The sequence below is a fragment of the Numenius arquata genome, chromosome 1 (assembly GCF_964106895.1).
Source record: "Numenius arquata chromosome 1, bNumArq3.hap1.1, whole genome shotgun sequence".
NCBI lineage: Eukaryota > Metazoa > Chordata > Aves > Charadriiformes > Scolopacidae > Numenius > Numenius arquata.
This window is the reverse complement of record NC_133576.1, coordinates 131,827,942-131,851,484: the sequence shown is the minus strand read 5'-3', so window position 1 is coordinate 131,851,484 and position 23,543 is coordinate 131,827,942. Positions and strand designations below refer to the sequence as shown.

At 41.5% G+C, this 23,543-nt stretch overlaps 1 protein-coding gene across 3 annotated transcripts in view; it reads right to left on the bottom strand.

The window, feature by feature from the left end:
• Positions 1–18,708: 18,708 nt before the first annotated feature.
• Positions 18,709–23,543, bottom strand: part of NOX4 (NADPH oxidase 4) — a 107,215-nt gene continuing 102,380 nt past the window's right edge. For all 3 annotated transcript variants that reach the window (XM_074168689.1, XM_074168707.1, XM_074168698.1), the window contains one exon: positions 18,709–21,092. In XM_074168689.1, the coding sequence (XP_074024790.1) occupies positions 20,972–21,092 (121 nt within the window). In that variant the 3' untranslated portion in view covers positions 18,709–20,971. The remainder of the gene's footprint in view (positions 21,093–23,543) is intronic.

Below are 23,543 nucleotides of genomic sequence, written 5' to 3'. Positions count from 1 at the left end.
TAAAGTGGTAGGTTCAGCTTTTGGGAACTGCAGACCATGGCATCTTGAAGACTGGAAGGAGCCACAAGCAGGTTCAGGGGGGCTGTGAGAAGGCTGAGGGAGGGAAGGTGAGTGGGAAGGAAGGGACAGCACTACATCGTTTGAAAACAGGTGAAACTTGTACTTTGACCATTGGTCTGAGCGCTCTTTCCTAGTCAACAAATGCCATGGGACCTCTCAGATCAGCTATTTTCTCTCACGACTGTCTCCAGTGAACATCCTCATGGAGCACTGAAAGGCATTATTTTGATAGTTTTCAACTGCCCAACTACATGGATTCATTTCCATTTCAGGGCAATTGCACTGGAACTGTTCTTTGAACTGCAGAAATTACATCTCTTTACAGAGCAGAAGAGACATAAAACAGTAAGAGACCGGTATGTCTGTTGGGAAGGGCCCACTAGAGCAGATTTTTCTATAGGAGGTGTCCTTCTGTGATTTTTCACATCAAAGTGTTAATATCCCTCTCCTGCTGTGGAAATCCTGCTTTTAAGGGTCATACAAGGACACTTGCAGTCTCCAGCTATCCTTGATTGAACAGTAATAGTCACAAAACCAGGCAAAATGGAAGGTGGGAATAAAACTACCCGTGTATTCCACTAGCAATAGAAGGAAAGGTCTACACTTTCAAATCCAATCATATCCCATCCCCAGGAGCTAAGTGACTGATCAGTGCCTGCTCATCTGCTCCACTGCCTTGACTGAGGAAGGCAGGGGCTCAAATTGCCTCCAGCTCAGCAAAGCGCAGGCCTTTTCTTCTGAATTGAAGCTGTTCTCCCATGTAAAAGACTCTGGTCTTAAATCCAAAAGAGCTGTCTCTTTTCCCATAGCTTCTGACCCATGATCTGAGATACTAGTAGATGAATGCTCTCCAGTATCCTAGAAAGTATTGAAAACAAACACAATGCATGGAATTTTAAATGTTTCTTGGCACTGAGGCATAGGCAGGAGGAAAGGAATTATATTATGATAATATTTCAAGTGGTCAGTTTAGTCATTTAATTTGTATTTTATATAACCCAAATGTTCTATTGGTAGAAATAAATACTAGTGGCAGAAGAATGCCACCCATATTTAAATTTTTACTTCATAAATGTTGATTGGTTTCAAAGTCAGATAAAGACAAAGGCTTTTATGCAGTCTGCTTGAGGACTCCATTCAAATTCTACAACTAGAATGCACACTCAGCAAGTTTGCTGACGACACCAAGCTCGGTGGCACAGTTGACACACTGGAGGGAAGGGATGCCATCCAGAGGGACCTGGACAGGCTTGAGAAGTGAGCTTGTGCAAACTGCATGAAGTTCAACCAAATCAAGTGCAGGGTCCTGCACCTGAGACATGGCAATCGCAGGCACAAATACAGGTTGGGCAGAGAATGGCTGGAGAGCAGCCCTGAGGAGAAGGACCTAGCAGTGCTCGTGGATGAGAAGCTCAACATGAGCCAGCAGTGCGCGCTGGCAGCCCAGAAAGCCAACCGCACCCTGGGCTGCATCAAGAGAAGTGTGGCCAGCAGGTGGCGGGAGGTGATTCTACCCCTCTACTCTGTGCTCGTGAGACCCCACCTGGAATATTGTGTCCAGCTCTGGAGTCCTCAACTCAGGAAGGACATGGACCTCTTGGAACAGGTCCAGCGGAGGGCCACGAAGATGATCAGAGGGCTGGAGCACCTCCCCTATGAAGACAGGCTGAGAGAGCTGGGGTTGTTCAGCCTGGAGAAGAGAAGGCTCCGGGGAGACCTCATAGCAGTCTTCCAATATCTGAAGGGAGCCTACAGAAGAGCCGGAGAGGGACTCTTTGTCAGGAAATGTAGTGACAGGACAAGGGGTAATGGTTTTAAATTGGAAGAGGGGAGATTTAGATTAGATATTAGGAGGAAATTCTTTACTGTGAGGGTGGTGAGACACTGGAACAAGTTGCCCAGGGAAGTTGTGGATGCCCCATCCCTGGAGGTGTTTAAGGCCAAGCTGGATGCAGCTTGGAGCAACCTGATGTAGTGGAGGTGTCCCTGCCCATGGCAGGGGGGTTGGAACTCGATGATCTTTAAGGTCCCTTCCAACTCTAACCGTTCTATGATTCTATGATTCTATTTGTTAAGTTCCTCTGAACTACTTCAACTAATTAAAATGGGAGGAAAAAGCCTCTGATAGGCACACAGTAAAATACACCCTTTGGTGCTCAGTGATTCTTTTAAACCTTGTTTGTTGTGTTCAGTAATCATGGTTTGCCTTAAATATTTAAAATAATTGTGTAATTCTTATTCTTCAAAATTCTTCTGAACACATACAAATCTCGGACTCCCTGTTCCCGCTCGGCTCTACTGGGCAGGTGGAGAGCTGTGAGCACACAAATGGTGGCAACCGCAGTGGAGCTGAGATATAAAGACCTGTTCAATCTACTGAGGAAGAGTGGAAATTCCACGAACTTCCAGGATCTTCCCAGGCAGAGAAGTATCTCCTGTGGGAGTCTGGAGCTGGTACACTGCTGGGGTCCCCAATCCTGGAGTTAGAATGTGACAGGAATATGTTGGAGTTGTGCACCTTCAAAATCCCAAATGTCCAGCCTTGAGAGAATCTGAATGGCTGTTGCACAGCCACATGGTCTGAGCCACAACCCCTGGTTGGGTGGATGCCCTGGCAGGAAGACAACTCCTATGTTTCACTGGAAGTTTGTTGAAAACAATGTTTTTTTGCAAAATATTTCATGTCAGTAAAGTGATATTTTCTTTTGAAAAGTTGTTCTGATAGCAAAATCCTAACTATTTTAATCAAGTTTATCTCAGCCTTTGCAATATCCCATGGGTATTTCACTATCTCTGGTCAAAGTGCCTCATTTTCACACCTGATAAGGTAATTTTTACCATATGTCACCCTCTCGTAAAGAACATGGTCAACAAGTCATTTCCAATTCAACTCTTCAGCTGTTGGGGTCTTCTCCATAGAAGATCTTCACTATTGTTCCCTGGGCCTCCTCCTTTGGCCACAGCAACTTACCATCAGTGGAAAGATGAAAGTGGAGCTTTGGCTCATCAGGTCTTCTACTTTTTGCCAGCTCTTGATCTTCCTTTCTTCCCCAAAAGTACGGAACCTTGTGACCTATTAAAGTCTCTTCATGCTCTTCTCAGAATATCTACCAATTCTCAGGCAAGCTTTTTCCTTTCCCTTTTCTTCAGTGGAGGATCTAACAGCCTATTTTCTTCCCTCAGAAGTTTCACCACAGAGACCTCAACCTAGCTCTAGTTGATGAAAGGGAATTTGTATCCCCTTCATAGTAGGCATATCCCCAAGCATTTTTCCCCTTTAACTCCCCTTCACCATATGACCTGGAGACCATGTCTGCTTTGAGAGGAATCAAAGAACACAGCAGCAGAGAATAAATAGTACGGTGTGTATTACTCTTAGTAACTGGGACAAAATCAATACAAGCAACACATGCTGGTTCTCTCCATCGTGGGGTTTCTGCTGAGAGATCACTGGCCGGATGATAGTCTGTGGTTAAAACTCTTCAGAAGTGTATCTGGCTCTGGGCACATGAAAACCCAACTGGTCCTCTTTTCTAAGAAAACTATTTAGGTTTCTCCACAGTGGGAACTGGGGACTGACTATCAGGTGGGTATTGACTGCACCGATCTTAAAGCATCTATTTTGGGCCAGGAGACATTATCCTTCGGACATACCTAAGCCTTCCCATTGACTTTTTGGGGATCCTGCATGTTAGCTTGGACCAGCAACCTCATTTTTGGATGGGTCAGAAGGGGAGGACTCTTTCAGTACCATGGGACTAAATGTTTTCTTGGCACACCTCACCTGCACTGACAGGAGAAGTTGTGCATTCTGTCTGATGGCTCTGAATGCAATGGCACATCATTTTTCTTCTCAGCATCATGTTCAGGCTTGTTGTGCTTACTCCTGTGCTCAGACATATGTAAGTTAAGTGTTGAAGGATGTCTTTTCTTCACAGATGCTTCCCTGAGATGGCAGCTGGAGCTTCTGCATTTTTCTTTCTTGGGAATAATGTAATGCAATGAGGTTGTGCTTGCCACATAATCTCATTGAATCAGAGTGGGCAGATCTTAAACACAACCCCGTCTGTACCTTTTCCTCTGTCTGGCCAAGATGACTTGAAACAAAAACCTTCCCATTGGCATTAGGCAGTTGGCTCAGGCTGAGGGAGTTCATTCTGTCAGGATCAATGCAAAAAATGGGACATTACGGTGCCTGGTGCCATAACATGTAGATCCCGTGTATGAGGACCATGCAGTCACACAAAACTCCACCCCAGTGGGCACTGAAATCAGGCTTATCTGAAAGTACTTGATATATGAGGATCCCACCAGCTTTAGTATCCAGAGATGTGTTTGCAGTACCAGCACCATTTGTTTCACAAAATGAAACAAAAATACCGTATGGCTGATGTTTAGAAATCTTCTACAGGATACCTGGCAGCTTCATTATTAAGTGCTCAATATTGTATGTCTCTTGCCTTTGCAGGAGACTGTTACTTCTGTTAACCCTTTCATTTTCTAGCCCTGTCTCTTTCTTCCCCAGACTGTAAGAGTCACATTTAGTCAAGGCAGGACACTGAGCTGCTGTCAGTCTTTTTCATTCTATTCCCCCCTCCCACATTTTCCCCAAATTTGTATTTTTAGCACCTGTCCTCTCCCTTGAGTTAAATCTGTAATTCACCATCTGTGTATACACATGTGTAGGGATGCAAGTCATTTTGAATCAGTCTCCATCGTGAGCTGAAAATTGGCAGCAATGAGACCTTGTTGTTAAAAATGGCCTTTTACTGTAATTTTTGTAATAAACTCTGAATTAGATATGAAGTTGCTATTATAACTACAGAAACCAACTTATTTCTGCATATCCATCTTGCATCCATTAGGCTTTCTGATGTCCCGTTTTATACATGGACATTTCCCCAGGAGTCTGCCTGTTAACCTCTTTCTCTTGAGGTTGTCGGCATACAGAATTCACACAGTGCCAAAAAGTTCTGGAAATCTGCTGGATTAGTAAAATATGTGGAGAAACTAGTTCTTTCCCTGCATACAGACAAAATCCCCTTTGAAGCAAGAACTCAGCAATAAACATTAATTCTGGACTCTAACTGTGGCTTGACACTTTGGATCACTTCCCTTCATGCAACTTGGTTCAGCCTTACATGACTTCCGTCTACTGTCACCCCTCTCTGCACTGTTTTATCTGTCAGGAAAAGGGACCCTTGAGGGCTCAGGGGTGGTATTGTCCCACGTTATTAAGGCTGGTATAGTGATGGTAATGCAAAACAGCCCACAGGGGTGGTACCTACACTGTTGCTGTCCGAGTGCATCATACAGATTTTAAAGGAACTTGGATGTATATAAACACCTTCCTGTTTTTTAGTAAAAGAAACATGCTCAGGCAATAATAAGCAAATAAGGTATTTTCAGGTCAATTACGTATTGTGGACAAATTTTCATTCATTTTCCTGCAATCATAACAATGTTAAAATGTTCCAGGTTTGAATTGCTTCTTGAAAAATTTAAGCACAACCATTTCACTGTGCTACATTTTCAAACTGCTGTACATCTTTCCAAGCACTTCTGACAACAGTGCCATAAATATGAATAAAGGAAAGTAGTCTGCAGAGCCTCTTAACTCTTAGGGCAGAGCCACGCACCAGGCTCTCCTTGCCTCGCATACCAATACAACCCTCCTTGTAATCAGATTCTGTTTTTCTCCACAAGTGACTGATGCTAATGGGCTTTTTTTGCAACATTAATGTCATTACTCACCTTCATTACTACGTGCAAGCTATTGCAAATAAATAGTCCATACACACCACAGAAGAAAATATATTTCTGGGAAAAGTTCTTTGCATGTGACCCCTTCATGCAAAGACAAGAACATTGCAAAAATGTACTGGCTATTTTGTCACAGAGCTGAACATGACAGGAAGATCTGCCAATAAGAACTTAAAGGCCTGGACTGTCTTCTCATAAATTTACTGGGAGATTGGAAGGGTGGAAAATACTGGTTCATTAATGGTGCTCTGATAAATTTACTGCGGACTGATTTCATTGTCAGATGACCTGGCTGTATAGAATGAAATATATACATGGTTAGATAGTTGAAAAAATATCAAAAGTCCAAGACCATGACAATATCTGTAAAAAAATTATTTATTGGTGTAATGATGAGAAAATGTGATTTATTTTTTTTTTAAAACTGAAGCACAACACACGTCCCAGAGTGACAGAGCTACAGCTATTAGCTGATAGCAAAATAAATAAACTCCTGGCAACAGAGCGGTGCTATATAACTGTATTCTTATACTATAGTAGTTGTACAACGTGTGTATATGTGTGTAGACAAGCCCTATAAGGACTCTTTTTTCTGCTCCCCTTTCATTTGGATGACATTACATTTATACCACAAGCCAGTGAATATATGATTTTTAAGTCAGAACAGCAGCAATTTGTTTTAACTTTGATCTTGCTAATTAATGCCACAGTGACCATGGAAGATACAGACCACCAGAGAATCCAGGCGCCATGTCCTCTTTTACACCATCATGAACTTGAGATGCTTTAAAATTAATTTTAGTTTTTTAATTCTATAGCCTGTGGTCCCAATTATTTAATCCAGAGGGTTGACTTTCAAAGCACCAACCTCCTATTAACATTCAGGGAGAATCAGGCTCTTGTCAACTCTCATTTAAGAGCCTTAACAAAAATGAGGCATTTCTGTCTTCTCGACTGCTACCAGAAAAGGTGCTTGACGCTTCAGAAAATCAGATCACTTCTAGTCAGAAAGACTTTTCCCTTCCAGTGGAACAAATATACTTAAATCCTCCAGTCTAGATACAAAGAAGACTTAAAAATAATGGCCTCTCATCTCATCCTAGGAGCCATGGCACTCTGGAGCACTGAACAGGGATGTCTGCAGAGAGGCTGTCACTTTGGAAGTTGTATGTAGAGGTCTGGTTACAGATGACAGACCAGTGAATTACTGCAGTCATCATAATTAAGGTGACATCCTTCCACAAGGAGACATACTACTGTAAAAAGTTACAGGAAGGCTCATTTGGAAAATTAATCTGTAGAGGGATCAGAAACTTTGGGCTAACAAAATTATTTTCCAGGAAAACCAGAAGAACAGTTTTGGGGAAGGAGGCAGACAAGTTGGTTATTCAGACCATCAGTCCACAATGCACAATTTCAGATGAGAAAGTGCACTGTTATTAAGCTCAGTCTAATGCTTATGCATATGCTAAACAAGACACCAGAAAGAGTAATGATAAAACATGGACCCATTAAATTCGTGAGAATTAAATTTGGGAGGAGTTGGAGAAGGGAAATGGATGAGAAGTGCAGATTATTTTAAGTCATCTTGCATACAAAAATGATGATGGGTTCTCAGCAGAAACAATCCAAGTTGCATTGATTAGAAATTATTCCAATGTGCTACTCTTCAGCCCTCCTGTAACATCCACGTGGCTGTAATGCATTTTAGGGCACATTTAAGGGTAAACATCAGGTTCACTGCAGTGAACAAGCCTCTAATTGAATTGCACAGCTGCTCCCCAGCTTCCAGGAGGCTGAAGGGACCAGCAATGGGGTACCTACCCCTTTTACCCCAGAATTCAGAATGAGGAACAGGTAAGGGACCACCTATGTATGCTCCTTGGATGGTCTCGATTTTGTAACATACATTGGTTTTTCAGGTGGTTCTCCAGCTGAGAGATTCTAGGAGAGAGGAGCCTGACCACACCTAACCAGCACCCGCATTTGCAGCCCATAATGTGCTGTGTTCTCAAAAAAGCTGAGTACATTCCCTATAACATCAATGGAGGTGAAAAGGCTCTTTTTTGAAACAGATTTTGTATGCTGAAATGCAAAAATCCAAGTCAGGTGAGTCAAATCTCCCAGAAGGTCTTCAAAGGCTTTCCCATCTACCCGCTGATTACGGGAGAAAGGTGTTCATTTACTTTAGGAGATTTGGTTCATTAAATAACTGAAATTCATCAGAGATTGGTGCCTGGATAGGGCAGACAGCTGCTGCTCAGCCCATGGCTACTGTTTTTCTCTCTAGAAAGGCTCATCTATTAGCGGGAGCAGCCTTCACCTGCCATTGCCCACCCTTCTGCTCACCTCATTATCAATAATTCATCATGATCAATGATGCCTATATAGTGCTGAAGTGGGGAGGAGGAAGCAGAGGCTAGGAAAACAGCATACTGCAATACTTTGCTTGCTGCCCAATGTAAGGAGATTTTCTTATTTGCTGCACCATTTTTAGCCAGGTTTTGTTAAAATAAATAGCCCCCTTCCCCCCCAAGTTTTTGTGCTCCCCTTCCCCTACCCTTCTTGGATGAGCAATGAGATTTCCCTCTTGATCAAATGCATTTGTGAAACGTATTGTTTCCCATAAAAGCTCTCCGAATATCAGACAGAAAATCAAAACTCATGAGCCAAACCATATTTTGCCAAACCTCATTACTTGGCCAGGGGAAGGTGAGTGGGAAATGATATTCCTCTTAATGAAAAACACCATAATAATTTTCGAAAATACCAATTTTTCCTCCGATAGCTCTGCCCAGTATGCCGTAGACCCTGCATTAAGTATAAATAAACAGTTTTTACATTCCCACACCTCAGGAACTTTTCTGAAGTGTAGACATTGACTTTCTTTAGATGTTTTTAACCAACAAGTGAAAATAAATGAGAAGGAACACACGGTTGTGGGTTTTTTTTAAAATCTTACTGCAGTTAAACTCCTAATCCTGGAGGGATGGTACCTTTTGCCATCATTGTATCAACACAGCTCTGCAATGAGAAAGCAAAAAATACAACCCCAAGATTAAGATATGCTGTTTAATTATGTATCCTTACTTCTCAAGAATAAATAATTACCCAGAACTTGTGAGAGCAATTCTGAAAAATCTCACTGAAGTCTGCACACTTGTATTAATCCATGTTTCACATGTAGTTTTCCTAAGAAAAACCACAACCCTGGCAAATGCAGAAATGATGGTTAGGTCAACAGCAACCAGGACATTCAACGTGTTGCAGAAAGATCAAGTGAGTGTTTTAACCTGTAGAGCTCCAGAAAGACCCCTAACCACATTATTGGGAAGTGGATTATGAGTTTTAAAACAATTGTTTCAGATTTGCCATAGAATAAGCAGTGTCTTGAAGATCATAGTAAAATATCAGCTCTCCATGAAGATCTATCAAAAGCAGTATGGTCTGAGCAGGTACTTCAAATAAAACACACTTACCAGACCAAGAAGACTAAAGCAAATACCCAGATTTTTTTTTCACTCAGTCAGGCTCTCAAGCGCTCATCTTAAGTGGGAAGGACTTCTGGAATGGGAAGGAACTTTGTTCATCATTTATTTAGGTGTGTAAGGGTCAGGCAGGTGTTGTTTTCTGTTTCCACTGTGCTCTAAATGCAGAGTGCAGAGAACTGATGTTCTTCCAAGTCCCAGTGGTGGGATGACTGTGTATGAGAATCAGATAATATATTCTGCTTCTGAGATGGTCTCATAGTCGTAGATATAAACAAAATATATTTGGCACAGTCTTTCATTTCTAATGGTCTTGATTTATTAGAAATTTCCAGAGGTGGCATATGAAGTAAGTATGTGCCTGTTGTTTTGAGTCAGAAAATGACTCTGGGTGGCTAAACAAGGGTGTCTAGTACAATTTTGGTACTTTGGGTATCCTACCCTTCTTCCTGCTGTTGTTCCAGAGTATACTGGGTCGCCTGTAGCATATCATCAACCCTGTGTGGATGCTTCAGCTAGTTTAGGGCATCTCAAACACTATTAGAGACTCTGTTTAAGCAGTGAAATCCCGGCTGCCCCTACCAGCAGTAATACATATGCACATACACAATGCTTCCACAATTAAAGCAGTATGTCATTAATTAAAACCAGGTCACAAACAGCAACTCAACCATGTTTTGCTCAGTCTTGGAATGGTTGTTTATTATCATGAAGCTTCCTGTAAAGTAAATACCGTGAGAGTACAGTGCCATAATTACATGATGAATAAATGTATGGTGCTTCGTCAAATACAATAAGAGACATAAACTCAAGTTAGGGTGTCCTGCTAATATAACAGAATGTAAAAATAACATCTTAACAGCAACAGAACTCTGCAGCCAAATACTTTACTTGCCAGGATTGCCATTAAGATGAAATGGCTAATTCAGTCTAGTATTTTTAGAAAGAAGCTTTCTTTCCATACTGCAACCAGGATTTTGCAATTTAACTAAACAAATTTGAATGAAGGAGCATTTGCCAGGGAAATCCATAAAACTCTTTTCATGTGTGACTGTCCTCATTTTACAGGTGGGCAAAAAGAATGTGGGATTTTAGAAAGAAGCTTAACGTAGATGAGTATCAAAACCTCAGTAAAATTGAATTCTTCATGTTACTCTGAAAATCTTAAGCAGAGTGACTACTTAGAGAGAAAACTGTAAAACCATGAGATAAAGCCCAGAATTTCTCCCTCTCTATCTGATCCCCTTCTCAGCCAATGGTTCGCACCTACCCTTACAACACTGTATACTTAAGAAAGGGAAATTATGGAAAAAGATTTGTGAACATGACTCGGGAAAAAGAGAAGAAAAAAGCCCCAAAGGACTCAGGAAAAAGAGAGAGAAGAAAAAAAAAAAAAAAAAGCTTTTTTTATGATCAATTTTCTAGCTCTGCCTTATTATACAGCTAACTAGCAAAAGCTTTGCTTCATTTGATGGGAACTAACAGAGTTGAAAAGCTTATTGCTTACTCTTTGAAGGTTTACGAGGCATGCAGTTACAATAGTGACCTATTTAAATCCTTCCAGCCAGCGAAACATAGTTCCTCTGTTGTGTTGGGGGGCAGCAAACTGAAGTTACAAAATGGGCTGTTTCATATGACAAGAGTATGACTTGTTACAGGCAGGAACCCATTAAGTACTATTCTTGTTATTAAAGCCAAGCCTGAGGGGAAAAATTAAGTATGAAAGTTCAGGACCAAATTTTGCTTTCTGTTCCACTTGGAAACTAAGCAGAGATTTCTCTTCAAAGAAGTGTACCACATCCTGATCTATAAAAATGTAAGAACAGATTGAAATTACATTAATGTAAACAGGCATCTCTGAAAAGAACACTGAGTACTCAAAATTGTGAATGTTTATGCTAGTACTTTCCAAAACGGTTATTTTGCACATTGTATAGCGATAAAAAGGTCTTCCTTTTTAATACATTATTTTTATTTCAGCTCTAGTGGAAAAAATACATAATTACAGAATTGGAAATTCAGAACAAATATTCTGCCTGCTTTCTTTTGGGACAGGAAAGAGTGAGGGAAGAATGTGGTCAGTAGTGAAAAGTCAAGTCCTGCAACTACAGAAAAGACAGACCATTCATTTTTTCTGTCACGTTAACTGGAAATAAGTACTTCCAAGGCTTACTTCTAAAAGAAAAATGCAAGTTTGAATGTAGTTTATTGCTTTTTCTAAATTTTAAGTACGGCAATAATTTCATCTGGGGTCCATATCTTCTTTCATGACTGGATTTTGATTAATTATTTTCTGTCTGTGTGGCACTCTGATTCAAAGAAGTCCTTTGACTAGTGGGAACACAAGCTAAGGTCTTTTCAGGATACTCACGCTCATATCAGTGTGACCAGTTCTTGGACATTTACCATTTCAAACTCTCACATGGCTTATGAGCCCCAAATAACTTCCCAAGGTGTGATAAAAAAAAAACGGATCGTTTGTCTTCTTCCTTTCTGAGATAATTTCTAACTCTATAAATCCTCATAACATCAGCTGTGGCTAAAGAAAGCTAAATGCCCACATGCTGCCTGCCCTCAGTACACACAGCTCTCTCATGGAGGGCTGGTGTGTGCCCAAGAGTCCATTGAGCCCCCAGGAGCCAGCCTTGCCTCTGAGCTCAAGTTATGGAGCAACATAAGTCTAGACCTGCCGCGGACATTGCCTTGAAGGTTTAGGTGACAGTGTAGACATGATCCTAGAGAAATGCTTTGCTTTAGAAGGAAGATAGTCACTTGTCAAAACTCGGATTGTGGTACTATTCCTTAGTTTGAACAGTACTTTTCACTAATGAAGGTTAGAAAGAAAAAATAAACCAAAGAATTCTTTGCCATTAGAAAATAATAGTTTTTTGGGTTTTTTTTTCCAGCTGTATTCTACTCTCCTTCTAAGCACCTTTGAAGGTATGTTTTGGACATGCTTACATTTCCCAAGTGAAAAAATATCAAGATTTTTTTGTTCTGCTTTTTTGTTCTGAAATGAAAATATATTTATATAAGCAATGTAAAACCATAGAATCTGAAAAAAAACCCTCCATATGCACTTTATGGAACTAATATAGCCGGACCAGTCAAAATATCTTTTTGGACATCAGTTTGAGGAAAAATGTCACAATTATGACTTTTCTCCTAAACTGTTACAGCCCAAGGAAACCATTTCTTACCCAAATATGCTTTATCAAATTTACTCTTGTATGTAATTAGAGGAAACACAGGAAGAGAAAAACTCAGTGGGATTAAGGGTTTCACAGCCTGGCATGTACGGGATAAGGCTTCTTGTTTCAGAAAATGCTAACTAATAAGCCCAGTGTTTCATCAACGTATGAATCCTGGAAAGGGCTCTTGGTCACATCTGATTCTCAGTGAAAGCTCTGCTCTTCTGCACTTGCAGCAGCATCAGTGTCTCCTCAAAAATGCAGAGCAGAACATATGTGTTGGGAGTTGTCTGCTTAACAGCACAATCCTTCTTCTTTCCCTTTATAAACAATGAGCTCTCAAGCTCCCTGAAGCAAAGAAACCAGGCAAGGAAATATTTAATCAGTGAAAGAAGGAATTTATATGCAGTTGATAAACTAGGGGCTGTATAGAAATAGAAAATGTAATTGAAAAAAGCAACCCTTTCCATCACTGCCCACTGTCCTGAAATGCCTACATGCAAATGTAGAAACATGACAATTTTAGTGATGGCCACAAACAATCTGTCTTTCACAGAAACAAATCCCCAATTCTCATCCAGAAGATGACATAATCATCCCGTTTTCTACACAGCTGTCCTTGTGGCACTGCCTCTCCTCCCATTCTAATACAGCATCTCCAGGACCAGGATGCTGCAACCCATCACTTTCTTAAAGCTAATCAAAGTGATTACAAGACCCGCATTGGTTTGTGTACATTAGGAGAGTTATAAAGGCATGCTATGATTAACACTGAGGACCTCTCCATTTCCCAAAGTGGCATTTTCCTGAGCTATGGGAAGCAGACAGTGGGAGTAGCCTCTTGACACAACATGCACTATGGAGATCAAGAGAAGGAGGACTATGTGACACGTGGGTGAGGCTGTTTCCAGTGATCCACAGGTTAGGGCACATCTCTGGATGAAGGCTGAGGGTGTGCAGAGTGGAAGAGGTGGATCTGAAAGCTCAGCTCCCACTAATCTTCCAGGGAGAGAGAGTAGATTGAGATTAATGAAAGGACCAATGCATCCAACTCCAACAGATATTGATACTTCACTATCAGTGGAGACCCTTTGCCGAGTTGCATACCAGATACTTTTTTAAGCTATGCTTGGGGACATTATGTTTTTCTCAAAAAGCATATATCAAACAGTTACAAGTGCTTAAGCAATCAAAAAGAATAATGCCATAGGTGAATCTTCACATTCTTATCAAATATTTTTTAAATGTTATTTATGTTGTTCTGACACAATAAAGGGAAAACACAGCACTTGTATCTTCTCTGCAGAGATTTTGCCATTTATTCCTCATGAACCCTAGTGCATATATAGGCAGGGTATACTCAGCTGGCAGCGGAACGTGGCATTCACCATCCTCATCTGTTCTGGCCAGCACATGCTTTGTAGCATCTAACACGTAATGAGGTACAAAAACATACCCTGCTCCACAGGTCCTGGACAATGTGCTTCTGCAAAGCTACAGAAATACAAAGGGTACGTCCATACCCTCAGCTAAGCACACAGCTGAGACTGCACTCAAGAGTCAGGCCAGCTCATTGCCTACAGAATTCACCCTCAGATGTGACAGGTCTGAGCTCCAAGCTGGAAAGTGCACACCAGTGGCTCACCCGGCTGCATTTAAACCTGCTTTCATCTTGCATTGCCAACTCAATCTGCGAGCCCTTGACCTTCTCTGATACCAAAGTGTACCTTTAGGATAGGCTCTGACTCAGCACCGTTCAAAAAGATGATGGCCAATGTTGTGACATGGTCTGCTTCTGACTACAGATCACATCACTGCCGTTTTTCTCCTTAAAACAGTTGTTTTCCTCTTTGCCTTAAACCTCCCCTCTTCCCAGCAGCTTGCAGAGTTTCTGTGCAGCATTCCTAACCAGGCTGCACTGAGTGCAGCTCAGGACACAGTCCACACTATATGCTCTCTGGTATTTTGCATTTCTCTCAGATTATTAAAGGGAGAAGAAAAGGCTCAGAGGCGTTATTTATTCATTTCAGAAGCAACCCGTTATCACTGTGTTACATTTCTAACACGCAAACACCACTACACAGCACCAGGAGAGAATCTGTTATCCCTGAAAAAGAAATTACACACTCTTTTGAAATCAAAAGAAATTCCCTGCTGTCGATGAATGTATTCTTGGTTACAGCACAAGGAAGTTTTTGCTTTTCCTCCCCCACCTCTCACCCAAATTTCTTTCCCAGGGTTGCGGAGCATGAGATGAGCAACGCGACCTTGCAATGACAGAATTTTAATGTGTGCACCAAAAGCAATGCAGCAGCGTCTCCCCTCTCGGAGCTGCTATGTGCACCAGACATTTATGCAACACTGCTTCTCATCCTCAAGGCTGTCCTCACCTGGGGTCAGCAGCAACCAACACAGAATCTATTTAGTCAACTGTCAAAGCTACTTACAGCTGGCACAGAGACCTACATGCTCCAGGATTTTGGTGAAGAGGAGTTAACAGGTAAAGCCATTCCCAACCCCAAAGCTGCAAAACAGAAGTAGATGGGTTTTTGAAACAGGTTAACTAGAAAGTGTCAATGGTGGATTTATTTCAAACAAATTGCTTATTTCCAAGGTGTTTACTAAAATATACTAGTTTTCTTACATGCTTTAGCTCTGAGTTGTGCTTAGAAAGGCAACGTCTTTGCAGATATTAGTTCTCAAACCCCAGGGAGACTTTGAATCCACATGCAGGCAATGGGGCTTGCCTGTAATTTCTAGAGTTGAGGAGCCAGGAAAAAATGTCTCACTCCTTCCCCTTTGCTCCCAGGTTCGAAATATTTCATCCTGTTCATTGCTGGCATTCATCATGCTCTCCTGCCCTCCTCGGTTTGCTCGGCAAACTCAGGTTGACAGCAGTTTGCCTGAAGCTTCAAGAGCTGCTCTTGGCTTCCCCCTCCTGGTTGAAAAGTACAGATCATTAGGAAGAAAGTCCAGATTTTGAACTGTAGATTGGACAGACTTTGCCAGGAAGAAGCAGACAACTTGTAAAAATTTTTTGCAAGGATTGACATCCTCAGAAATCCAAGGGCTTCGTTAAGAGGCAATCTACAATTGGCATGGGTGGCTCTCTACAGCTTTCTCTCCGTGCTCCTGTACAGCTCCAACAGCTGTCTCTTCTATGATCCTTCTAGAGAATACAACACTTCATGCAGGACAAACCTTGAGCATCCACTGCAAGCTTGGAGATATTCATAACCTCAGAGGAAGTGCTTAGCATTCCATGGTACCAAAACAGATCCCATCCCTCTTACAACATGGGTGATATAACTAGCAGGATACTAAACCTTCATAAATATTCATCCAGCCCTTTAAGGACAAAAACCTTTGCACAAGAGCATTTGTTACACATCAGTCCAGCAGAGGACTCAGGGTTCAACACTAAAAGATGCTGGCTAATTGATCTACTTTACCTACAAAGGACGTTCCAGAGCTTCTGAGTTTTACTGTGTTTAGTATAGACACTAAAATATCAGGCTCTTTATGAGAATGAAGAGTCTCATTTCAGATCCATGTGTTTCACAACTGCATCACTACAGTGGCCTTAATGAAACACAGCAGCAGTAGAGATGATGCAAACCCCAAATCACCATTCAGAGTTCAGTCTTCAGCTGTATTCCATATATCCCTGAAGAATGTACATTCATTGCACAAAAGCTCAGTTCAGCATGGGCACCAGTGGCATTTTGATTAAACATTGCTGCTAAATCCTCTTTGTTAAAACAATAAAAACTGGTGTTATTTGTGAGGAGTGGGAATTCTGCAGAGAGATCAGATGCATAATCCAGAGAAGAACAGATCCAGCTTGTCTTAAATCACACTGGCATGTTTATGAAATGATTGCCAGGCTCAAGTGAAAATTAATCTCCCTAGAAGCCCTTTTATATTTGTAAACAAGTAAACATTGCATTTTAATAACAATGTCTCTTCTCTGATTAACAGGGCTTGAATTGCTATAGGCAATGACTAGTTAGCCTCCTGCCTGCTTCTCTAAGCAACATCTTGTAGTCGAAAACTATAACCTGGTACGTTAGTGTTGAGTAGAGGCTTTTCTCTTAGGCAGCTGTTCCAAAAGCAAATTTCTTACCAAACCATTACTTCTCTGCTCTGTGCTCACAGGTTGCTTCGTGCTTATACTGGACTCTGTGCATGGATGCAAGCACAGGCAGCAGTTCTCTCACTTGCAAGGCACATCTGCTAACATGATAGGCAAAGATCTGCAATCAAGGGAAACGATGAGGATTCGGGCCCATAGACGGGAAGCAGTGGAAGCTGAATGTGCGCAGTGCTTTCATACACACCTTCACATCAGGCTTGTGTGGGCAGGCATCTTCAGAGAGAGGGTTTATCTCTTTTCCCTCTACAGCAACCGTTCTCTAGTCCGTTGTGGCAAAACAATCAGCATTTTGCAGAAAAATGGATTTGGCTTAAACTTTCTACCCTAAGCAGTGCAGTCATTGGTGAGGTGTCTGTGGGTATGCAGTGGCATCCTCTCCCCAGCCCAGGTTCAAGGTTGTGATCTCTCATACTCCTTTCAGTTCTGTCTCCTAGAAGGGCAGATAAAAGACCAAGGAAGAACTCATATGCTATTAGTACCGTATGCTGCAATAGGGAAGTGTTGCTCCAAACCCAGGGCTGGAATAATCATCATGGAGAGATGGACTGTCCTGCAGACTTCGGAAGTGAAGGTCTCTCTTTATCAGCCCTTCCCATGCTCCATCAGGTCTCACTTCTGCAGCCCTTTGCTCCAGCAGTGAACATTTACTCACACAAGTAATATTAGAGCTATGGGAATAGAATTGCTCGGGTAAATCTGGTTAATCCAGCAGTTGGCTGGGTAAAGCCCCGAGCCCCACACTGCTGTACAAGGGCTGGATTTGGAGGGAAAGGGAATTGCAGGGAAAGGGCTTGGTTCCCATCATGGCATGAAAACACTCCTGTTTTAAAGAAAAGTCCTGAAACGTTATGATGAATAAAACACAAAGATCCCACTGAGCAAACACTGAGGAGTCTGCAGTTTTGTGACAGACTGAGCGAGAAGTGGCAGAATACATGGTGGGATCCTTCTCCTGCCAGCAGGACACTTATGACAGACTCACTTACAGGACTCAGCTTAAAGCATAAAGATACATTCAATTATGTAAATTCGGTTGATCTGTAAATGTGGAATTAAGTGCTGTCAGCCTTCACTTACTTGCCTGGCACGGAGTTATATTTTCATGTATACTTGGCTTACAGATAAAAAAGCTACGGAGTTTAAAAGAGAGCTCAGCTGGGTTTTTCAAGCTGGTGACACACTCGGAAGCAGCAAGGACAATGCAGCCTGTAGAAAGACCATGTTTATCATAACATCTGCCACTCCTGAAGCCAAGTCACAGTCACTAACCCTTAAACTTTTTGCCCCTCTAAAAGCATAGCTCAGGGAAAAGGAAAAAAGCAACTGAGGCTTTTTAGCCTTTCCACAAACTCACCCTCACCTGGTCTAGCAATTTCTCCTGTGAACAACAAAGAGGTTTGGTCAAACGAAGTTTAACACAAAATAAAACACAAATACAGTTGCATAGCAATTAGACCTTTTCACTGCAGGTGCACTGAAGTGATCCTGAAACACTAATGAAGCCTCACAACACTGCGGAAAGGTAGAGAGTCCCAAGCCTGTTTTACAAGTGGGTCAGCTGAGGTTGGTACAGGACAAAGGCAGAAAGAGGAGACCCTGGCTCTGCTTGCACCTTGTCTGCCAGCACTGCCTAATGGAACAACAGGCATTTAGCATTCCCACACCCAGCGGCAGCTCCTGCTACAATGCAGAGCAAGAGCACAATACCAGTGTTATTATTTTAATTATAAAGCACTACCTATATAGAGGCTGAGCCAGAAAATATCATGTGTTTTAGCACAGAGCTAAGTACAAAACTAGCTGCTCATTATATGGTAATGGAACAGATATCTATCAGAGAGGAGATGTTAAGACACAAACAGTGTTGTGATTAGATGACTCTAAACTGTATTTAAAAACTATTAGATACCAGATCCTAAAACAAGAGGAAAAAGATTGCTGTCTGGTTGTGGTTAATAGATGCAGTCATGATTTCAATCATGCTTTAAGCTAACTGCCAGCAAACAAAAAAAGCCTGCAGTATCAGCAATACCCAGGATCTATGCATTTTGTCATCAATTTTGTTTATTATAAAATCCATGCAGGCAGTATTAGAAATAAATCATAATGATTAAAAATTATCTAATCCTTTTCTGCGTACCTCCAGTTTTACAGTGACAGATGAATGAGATCCAATGGGAAAATAATGATCCTTCCAGCCTCAAAAAAAAAAAAAATTAAAATCAGTAGCTGCAATGTAGGCTCCCATCTCACATTGCATTTCTATTTTGGCTTCTCTCTCCTCTAGGCTACTTTGAGAATTCTCGTCAGTAGGAATACATCCATCTCTGGCTCTTTCCTTCCCCCATGAATTTCAAATTGGGCGGAACCAAAGAAAAAAACTCCAGTGCAAAGTCCAGACACCGAGGAACATGTTCCCACGTGGCTTCGCTGCTGCACCTCCATCCTGCTCCTCCACGTAGGGCAGCTCCTGAGGAGAAGCTGCCAAGGCAAAGACTAACTCATTTTCACTAGTTACACATACAACATGCCTATACACCACCTACTAGAAAAATGCTTCCCTCTGAACACTGATACTTCTAGACCCCTTTACAGAGTTTGTGTTGTTGAAATGTTGAAATTTAGTGTCTTTCAACAAAAACAATGTTGAAAATTAGTGTCTTTCCTACTATAATACAAAAAGGTATTCATTGGAAAGCTGCAAACCAAATCAAATCCACTGTGCTAAACACAGGTGAACCACAGGCTTGAGAGATGCTGAGCCATCTCATGTCTGTGTGTGTTGCAAACACTACAGGGCATTGCCCCCAAGCTTCTGCTGGAGGTTACAGGGCAAGTTTTCAGTGAGTGTAAAGTGATGCTGCTCTATTAAGATGCACTAGAGCCATGCTTATTTCTGCCAGCTGAATGCCTGACTCCTGCTTAAATGTCTTCGTCTCAGCAAAATAAGGTAAAGGTCGTAAAGAAGAAATAGAGGAAGTTGGACTGGCTACTGGATGGAGGGACAGAAAAAATTGCTCCTCAAAACCAAAAAGTTTTAAAGTGCCTGTTTCGACCTCTAGCCCTCCCATGGCAACAATGAGCAGAGTGGAAAACAGCGGTGGGGAGAAGGGAAGGGGAGATTAAATTTGGATGTTTCAGCTCCTCCCCTTTGGAACTTCCTGAAATCAGACTGCAGCTCCTGCAAAGTTTCTATCTGCACACATGATGCAAAGAGCCACAGTAATGAAGGCTTTGTTCTTTTTCGGCTGCAGACCTGGCCTGATCCTGCTTTCAATGACATCAGTGCAAACAAGAGTGACCCCAGGGAAGGTACTCAAAGGATCACAGTCAACCAAACATACTCTGGGACCTCTAAAATTGCATTTCAACATGCTATGTTGTAAAATAATCAGTAAGAGCATCTGAATACTTGAAGTATTTGACATTCAGGGCATGTGAGTGCAGAGTAAGTGCAACTTCCATGTTAAGCGCATGGCATAATAAAACATCATATCCCGTCTGCTCCTGTTAATCACATTCCTTGCTCCATCTTTCTGGCTGCACAAATCACATGTATTTTGCAAACCCACTGAATGCTGAATCGATGCAAGGTAGAGAGTTCTCCACATACAGTTGTTTCCTTGTCAAAAGGCTATGATTTTTATCACACCAGTCTGCCCACAGGTGCTACACAGTTGTGCTCACTTTTCTATAATTAACTTAACATCTTTCCCCATATTCCACCCTCTCTTCCAGTCAGGGTGGGAATATTCATATCCATTACAGAAGCAGACTAGTGAGAGTAACACTATATTTTAAATACAGAATCCCAATTCTGCAAGATATAAAATCTTTAATACGGAGTGTTTCCACCCAAAGGCCAGGAGACTTGTATACCAACAAAAGCAATAGTCTTTGTAATAGTGTTGTTTTGTCATTTGGATTACTGGGGTTTGGTTTACTGATCCAGCTTCAGAGGACTAGAAGTGGAAGAAGTTCAAACATTCCACAGATTCTTCTTCCATCAGCTTTTAAAGCAATTCTGTCTCTCCTCAGCTTCTGTACTTTTTAATTAACAGAAACAAATCCAAAGAATCACTGCTGCTACAAATATTGTGCAAGTGCATTTGGGCTTGGGCATAAGCACTTATTATTTGTTGGTATACTGCTTCATCCATCATTTTCCAAAGTCTTAAATAATCATAAATAAGGAAATCTGTGCTATTCTTTGGTACATTTCTGTCTGTTTAAACCACAGCTGAACTTTTAAGTTGTACAAACAAAAAATTGCACTTTTATCTTCAAGAGAGTCTTGCTAGTCCAACAGACTTTCAGCTGAAGGATTCTTTATTATACTCAAACCTTGTCCCATAAGAGTTACTGCTGTTGCTCAGTTTATGAAGTATCTTAGAGATTTTGTTTGGTCCACAACAGAAAACTCCAATGGTCTTCCTGTTAAAAGAAAAAAAAAAGGAAAAAAAAAAGAAAAAAAAAAGAAAAAAAAGAAAAGACGTTATGACATTGCAAATAAACAGTAACTTCTAACGATAGATTTGGATTCTGGCCTCGCTGTATTATACAAAAGCCAACTATGCATAAATTTTAAGGTGAGAACAGCTCACTAGATCATGTAGTTAGTATTACTGAAGTCACCAGATTTCTCCCAAGTAGCCCCACACAAGCCCTATTACTTATTTGACTAAGACAACTGTTAGAAAAAGGTACCTCATCTTAGTGTCAAGCCACCAAGTGACGAAAAATTACTACTTCCCGCTCTAATTTTTTCCATGATTAATCACTTTTTTTGGGTTAAAAATGTGCCTCACTATAATGACTTCATTAGTGTAACTCGTGATTTACACCGGCAGGAGATCTAGTCACTAACGGTGATTCGTTACACTAATGAAAACAGAGCACTACTAACCCATGATTATTTCTGGCAGCAGCAGAATAATTTTACTGCTTTAGTTTCACATTAGCATGCAATCTTTCCTTCAGCAGCTGCATTGGAAAGTCTTACGAAAAGCCAAACACAGAATGTGATCCTTGCTCATCATCCACAGCTATCGGCCCAGGTTCATTAGTTAACCTGACTCTTCCATACCACGCCACCGACAACAGCTCTTTGCTCTCTGGTCAACTTAGACACAGGCTGTAAGTCAGACTCACAGTCACACAGCATCTAAGGGCTCAGAACAGTAGCCAGCATCTCAACAGGGCACATCCACAACAGCAGGACTGAGGCACTCATGATATTCATCATCTCCCTTTTTTTGAAAGATGAGGAGAAGGGAAAGGAAGGAGCTGGGAGAGGATGTGGAGCTGTCTCTTCTATATCATGAAAAGCAATACATTTTTTTCATCTTCCTCCTGAAATTGTGCCACTACAGAGAAAGATCTTAAAGATTTACTGGGATAGAAAGAGAGCACAGAAGAGGGGACATGGCTCTAACTATTGTGATCTACAGTACTCACCAAAGAGGCTGGAGACTTGAATTCTGGTCCCTGCCTCCAGGACAGCTTAAGTATTTTATACAGTAAATATTTAATATCAAATATCTTAGCACATGCAGGGCAATCAAATGCACCGTTTAAAGCTGCCTGTGTATGTGTCTGGTGAGAGAAGGGAACTAGCGCATATAAGAAATCTTCGATGCATAGTGTCAGGTATATGTGCCTGACATTAGGCAGCAGCTCGAATAGCAGGGCAGTCCACGCTGTACCAGTGCACAGCAACACCGGCACGGCACAACTGAGGGATCAAACATCAAAAAGCATCACAAAGTTACGCAGGTAATAGCATCAGTGCCCTCGTGCAGGCACTTTACAACCCTGACTTTAATTGCCTCCAATTACATCGTCTCTCATATCAATCTATGGCAAATATTCATAACTCATAATTCTCACCCTTATGTATATCTATTAAACTTCCCTGTCCTGGCAGTACTCCTTTTAATGGCAAAGGGGTGTTGTGTTGGTGTCTGGATTTGCAGAAATAATGAGAGCACTATTGTTCATTGCTCTCAAATAAGATTCCTCAGTACTTACAGAACCTGAACACTGTCTAATCTGTGCACAATAGAGAAAAAGGGTGCATGAGCTGCCAAGAAGAATCTGCCTTCTACTGTGTATTTAATTGAGAGAATTAATGTTGTTGGGTTTTTTTCATTAGTCCAATTACAGACAACTGATAAATAAAACCCAAAGAGTTCATCTGTCTCTCTCCCTTTCATTACACATATATAGCCTCCAAAGAACACACATGTCTAAGCAGCACATACTGCTAATATATTCCCATCCCAGCAACATCCTTCCAAGGTGCACAGGATTTTTGGCTAGTAAACAGAACCACAGAAGGTCAAATGATTTTCCTAAGGTCAGTCACAAGAGATGTGTGACTGACTAAGGTGCTCTCCTGAAACCCAACAGAGCCGTTGCCCCATGAGGTGAGCCAGAGGCTCTCAAACCCCCTTCCCAGGATATGTACCATCAGTGTCTATTCTGGACATCCCTCCATGTACCACTTATCTCCCCCAGTTCCTTCCCTAGGTCCTTCCCCATTTACCCCACCTCCCCTGCCTGCAGATACATTCCTCCCTGCCTCACAGCTACTACCCAGAGCAGCACAGGCTACTATCCTGAGCTGATGGGCTTTAATTGCTTATCACTTGTTTGGGACAATGGCTGACCTTGAAATGAAAATAGACAGCTAGGTATTGCTGAGGCATAATGTCTGAAAATCTGTTAAATACCACTAACATTTATAATTAGGGAAACTGTATTATAGGCCATTCTTTGTAATAATTATAAACATTAATATAGAATTTTATTCATTCAGAGCACTAAGCAAATAATCCCTTAGTGTTTCTATGGGATGAGTAGGTCAGCGCATATTCTTATGTC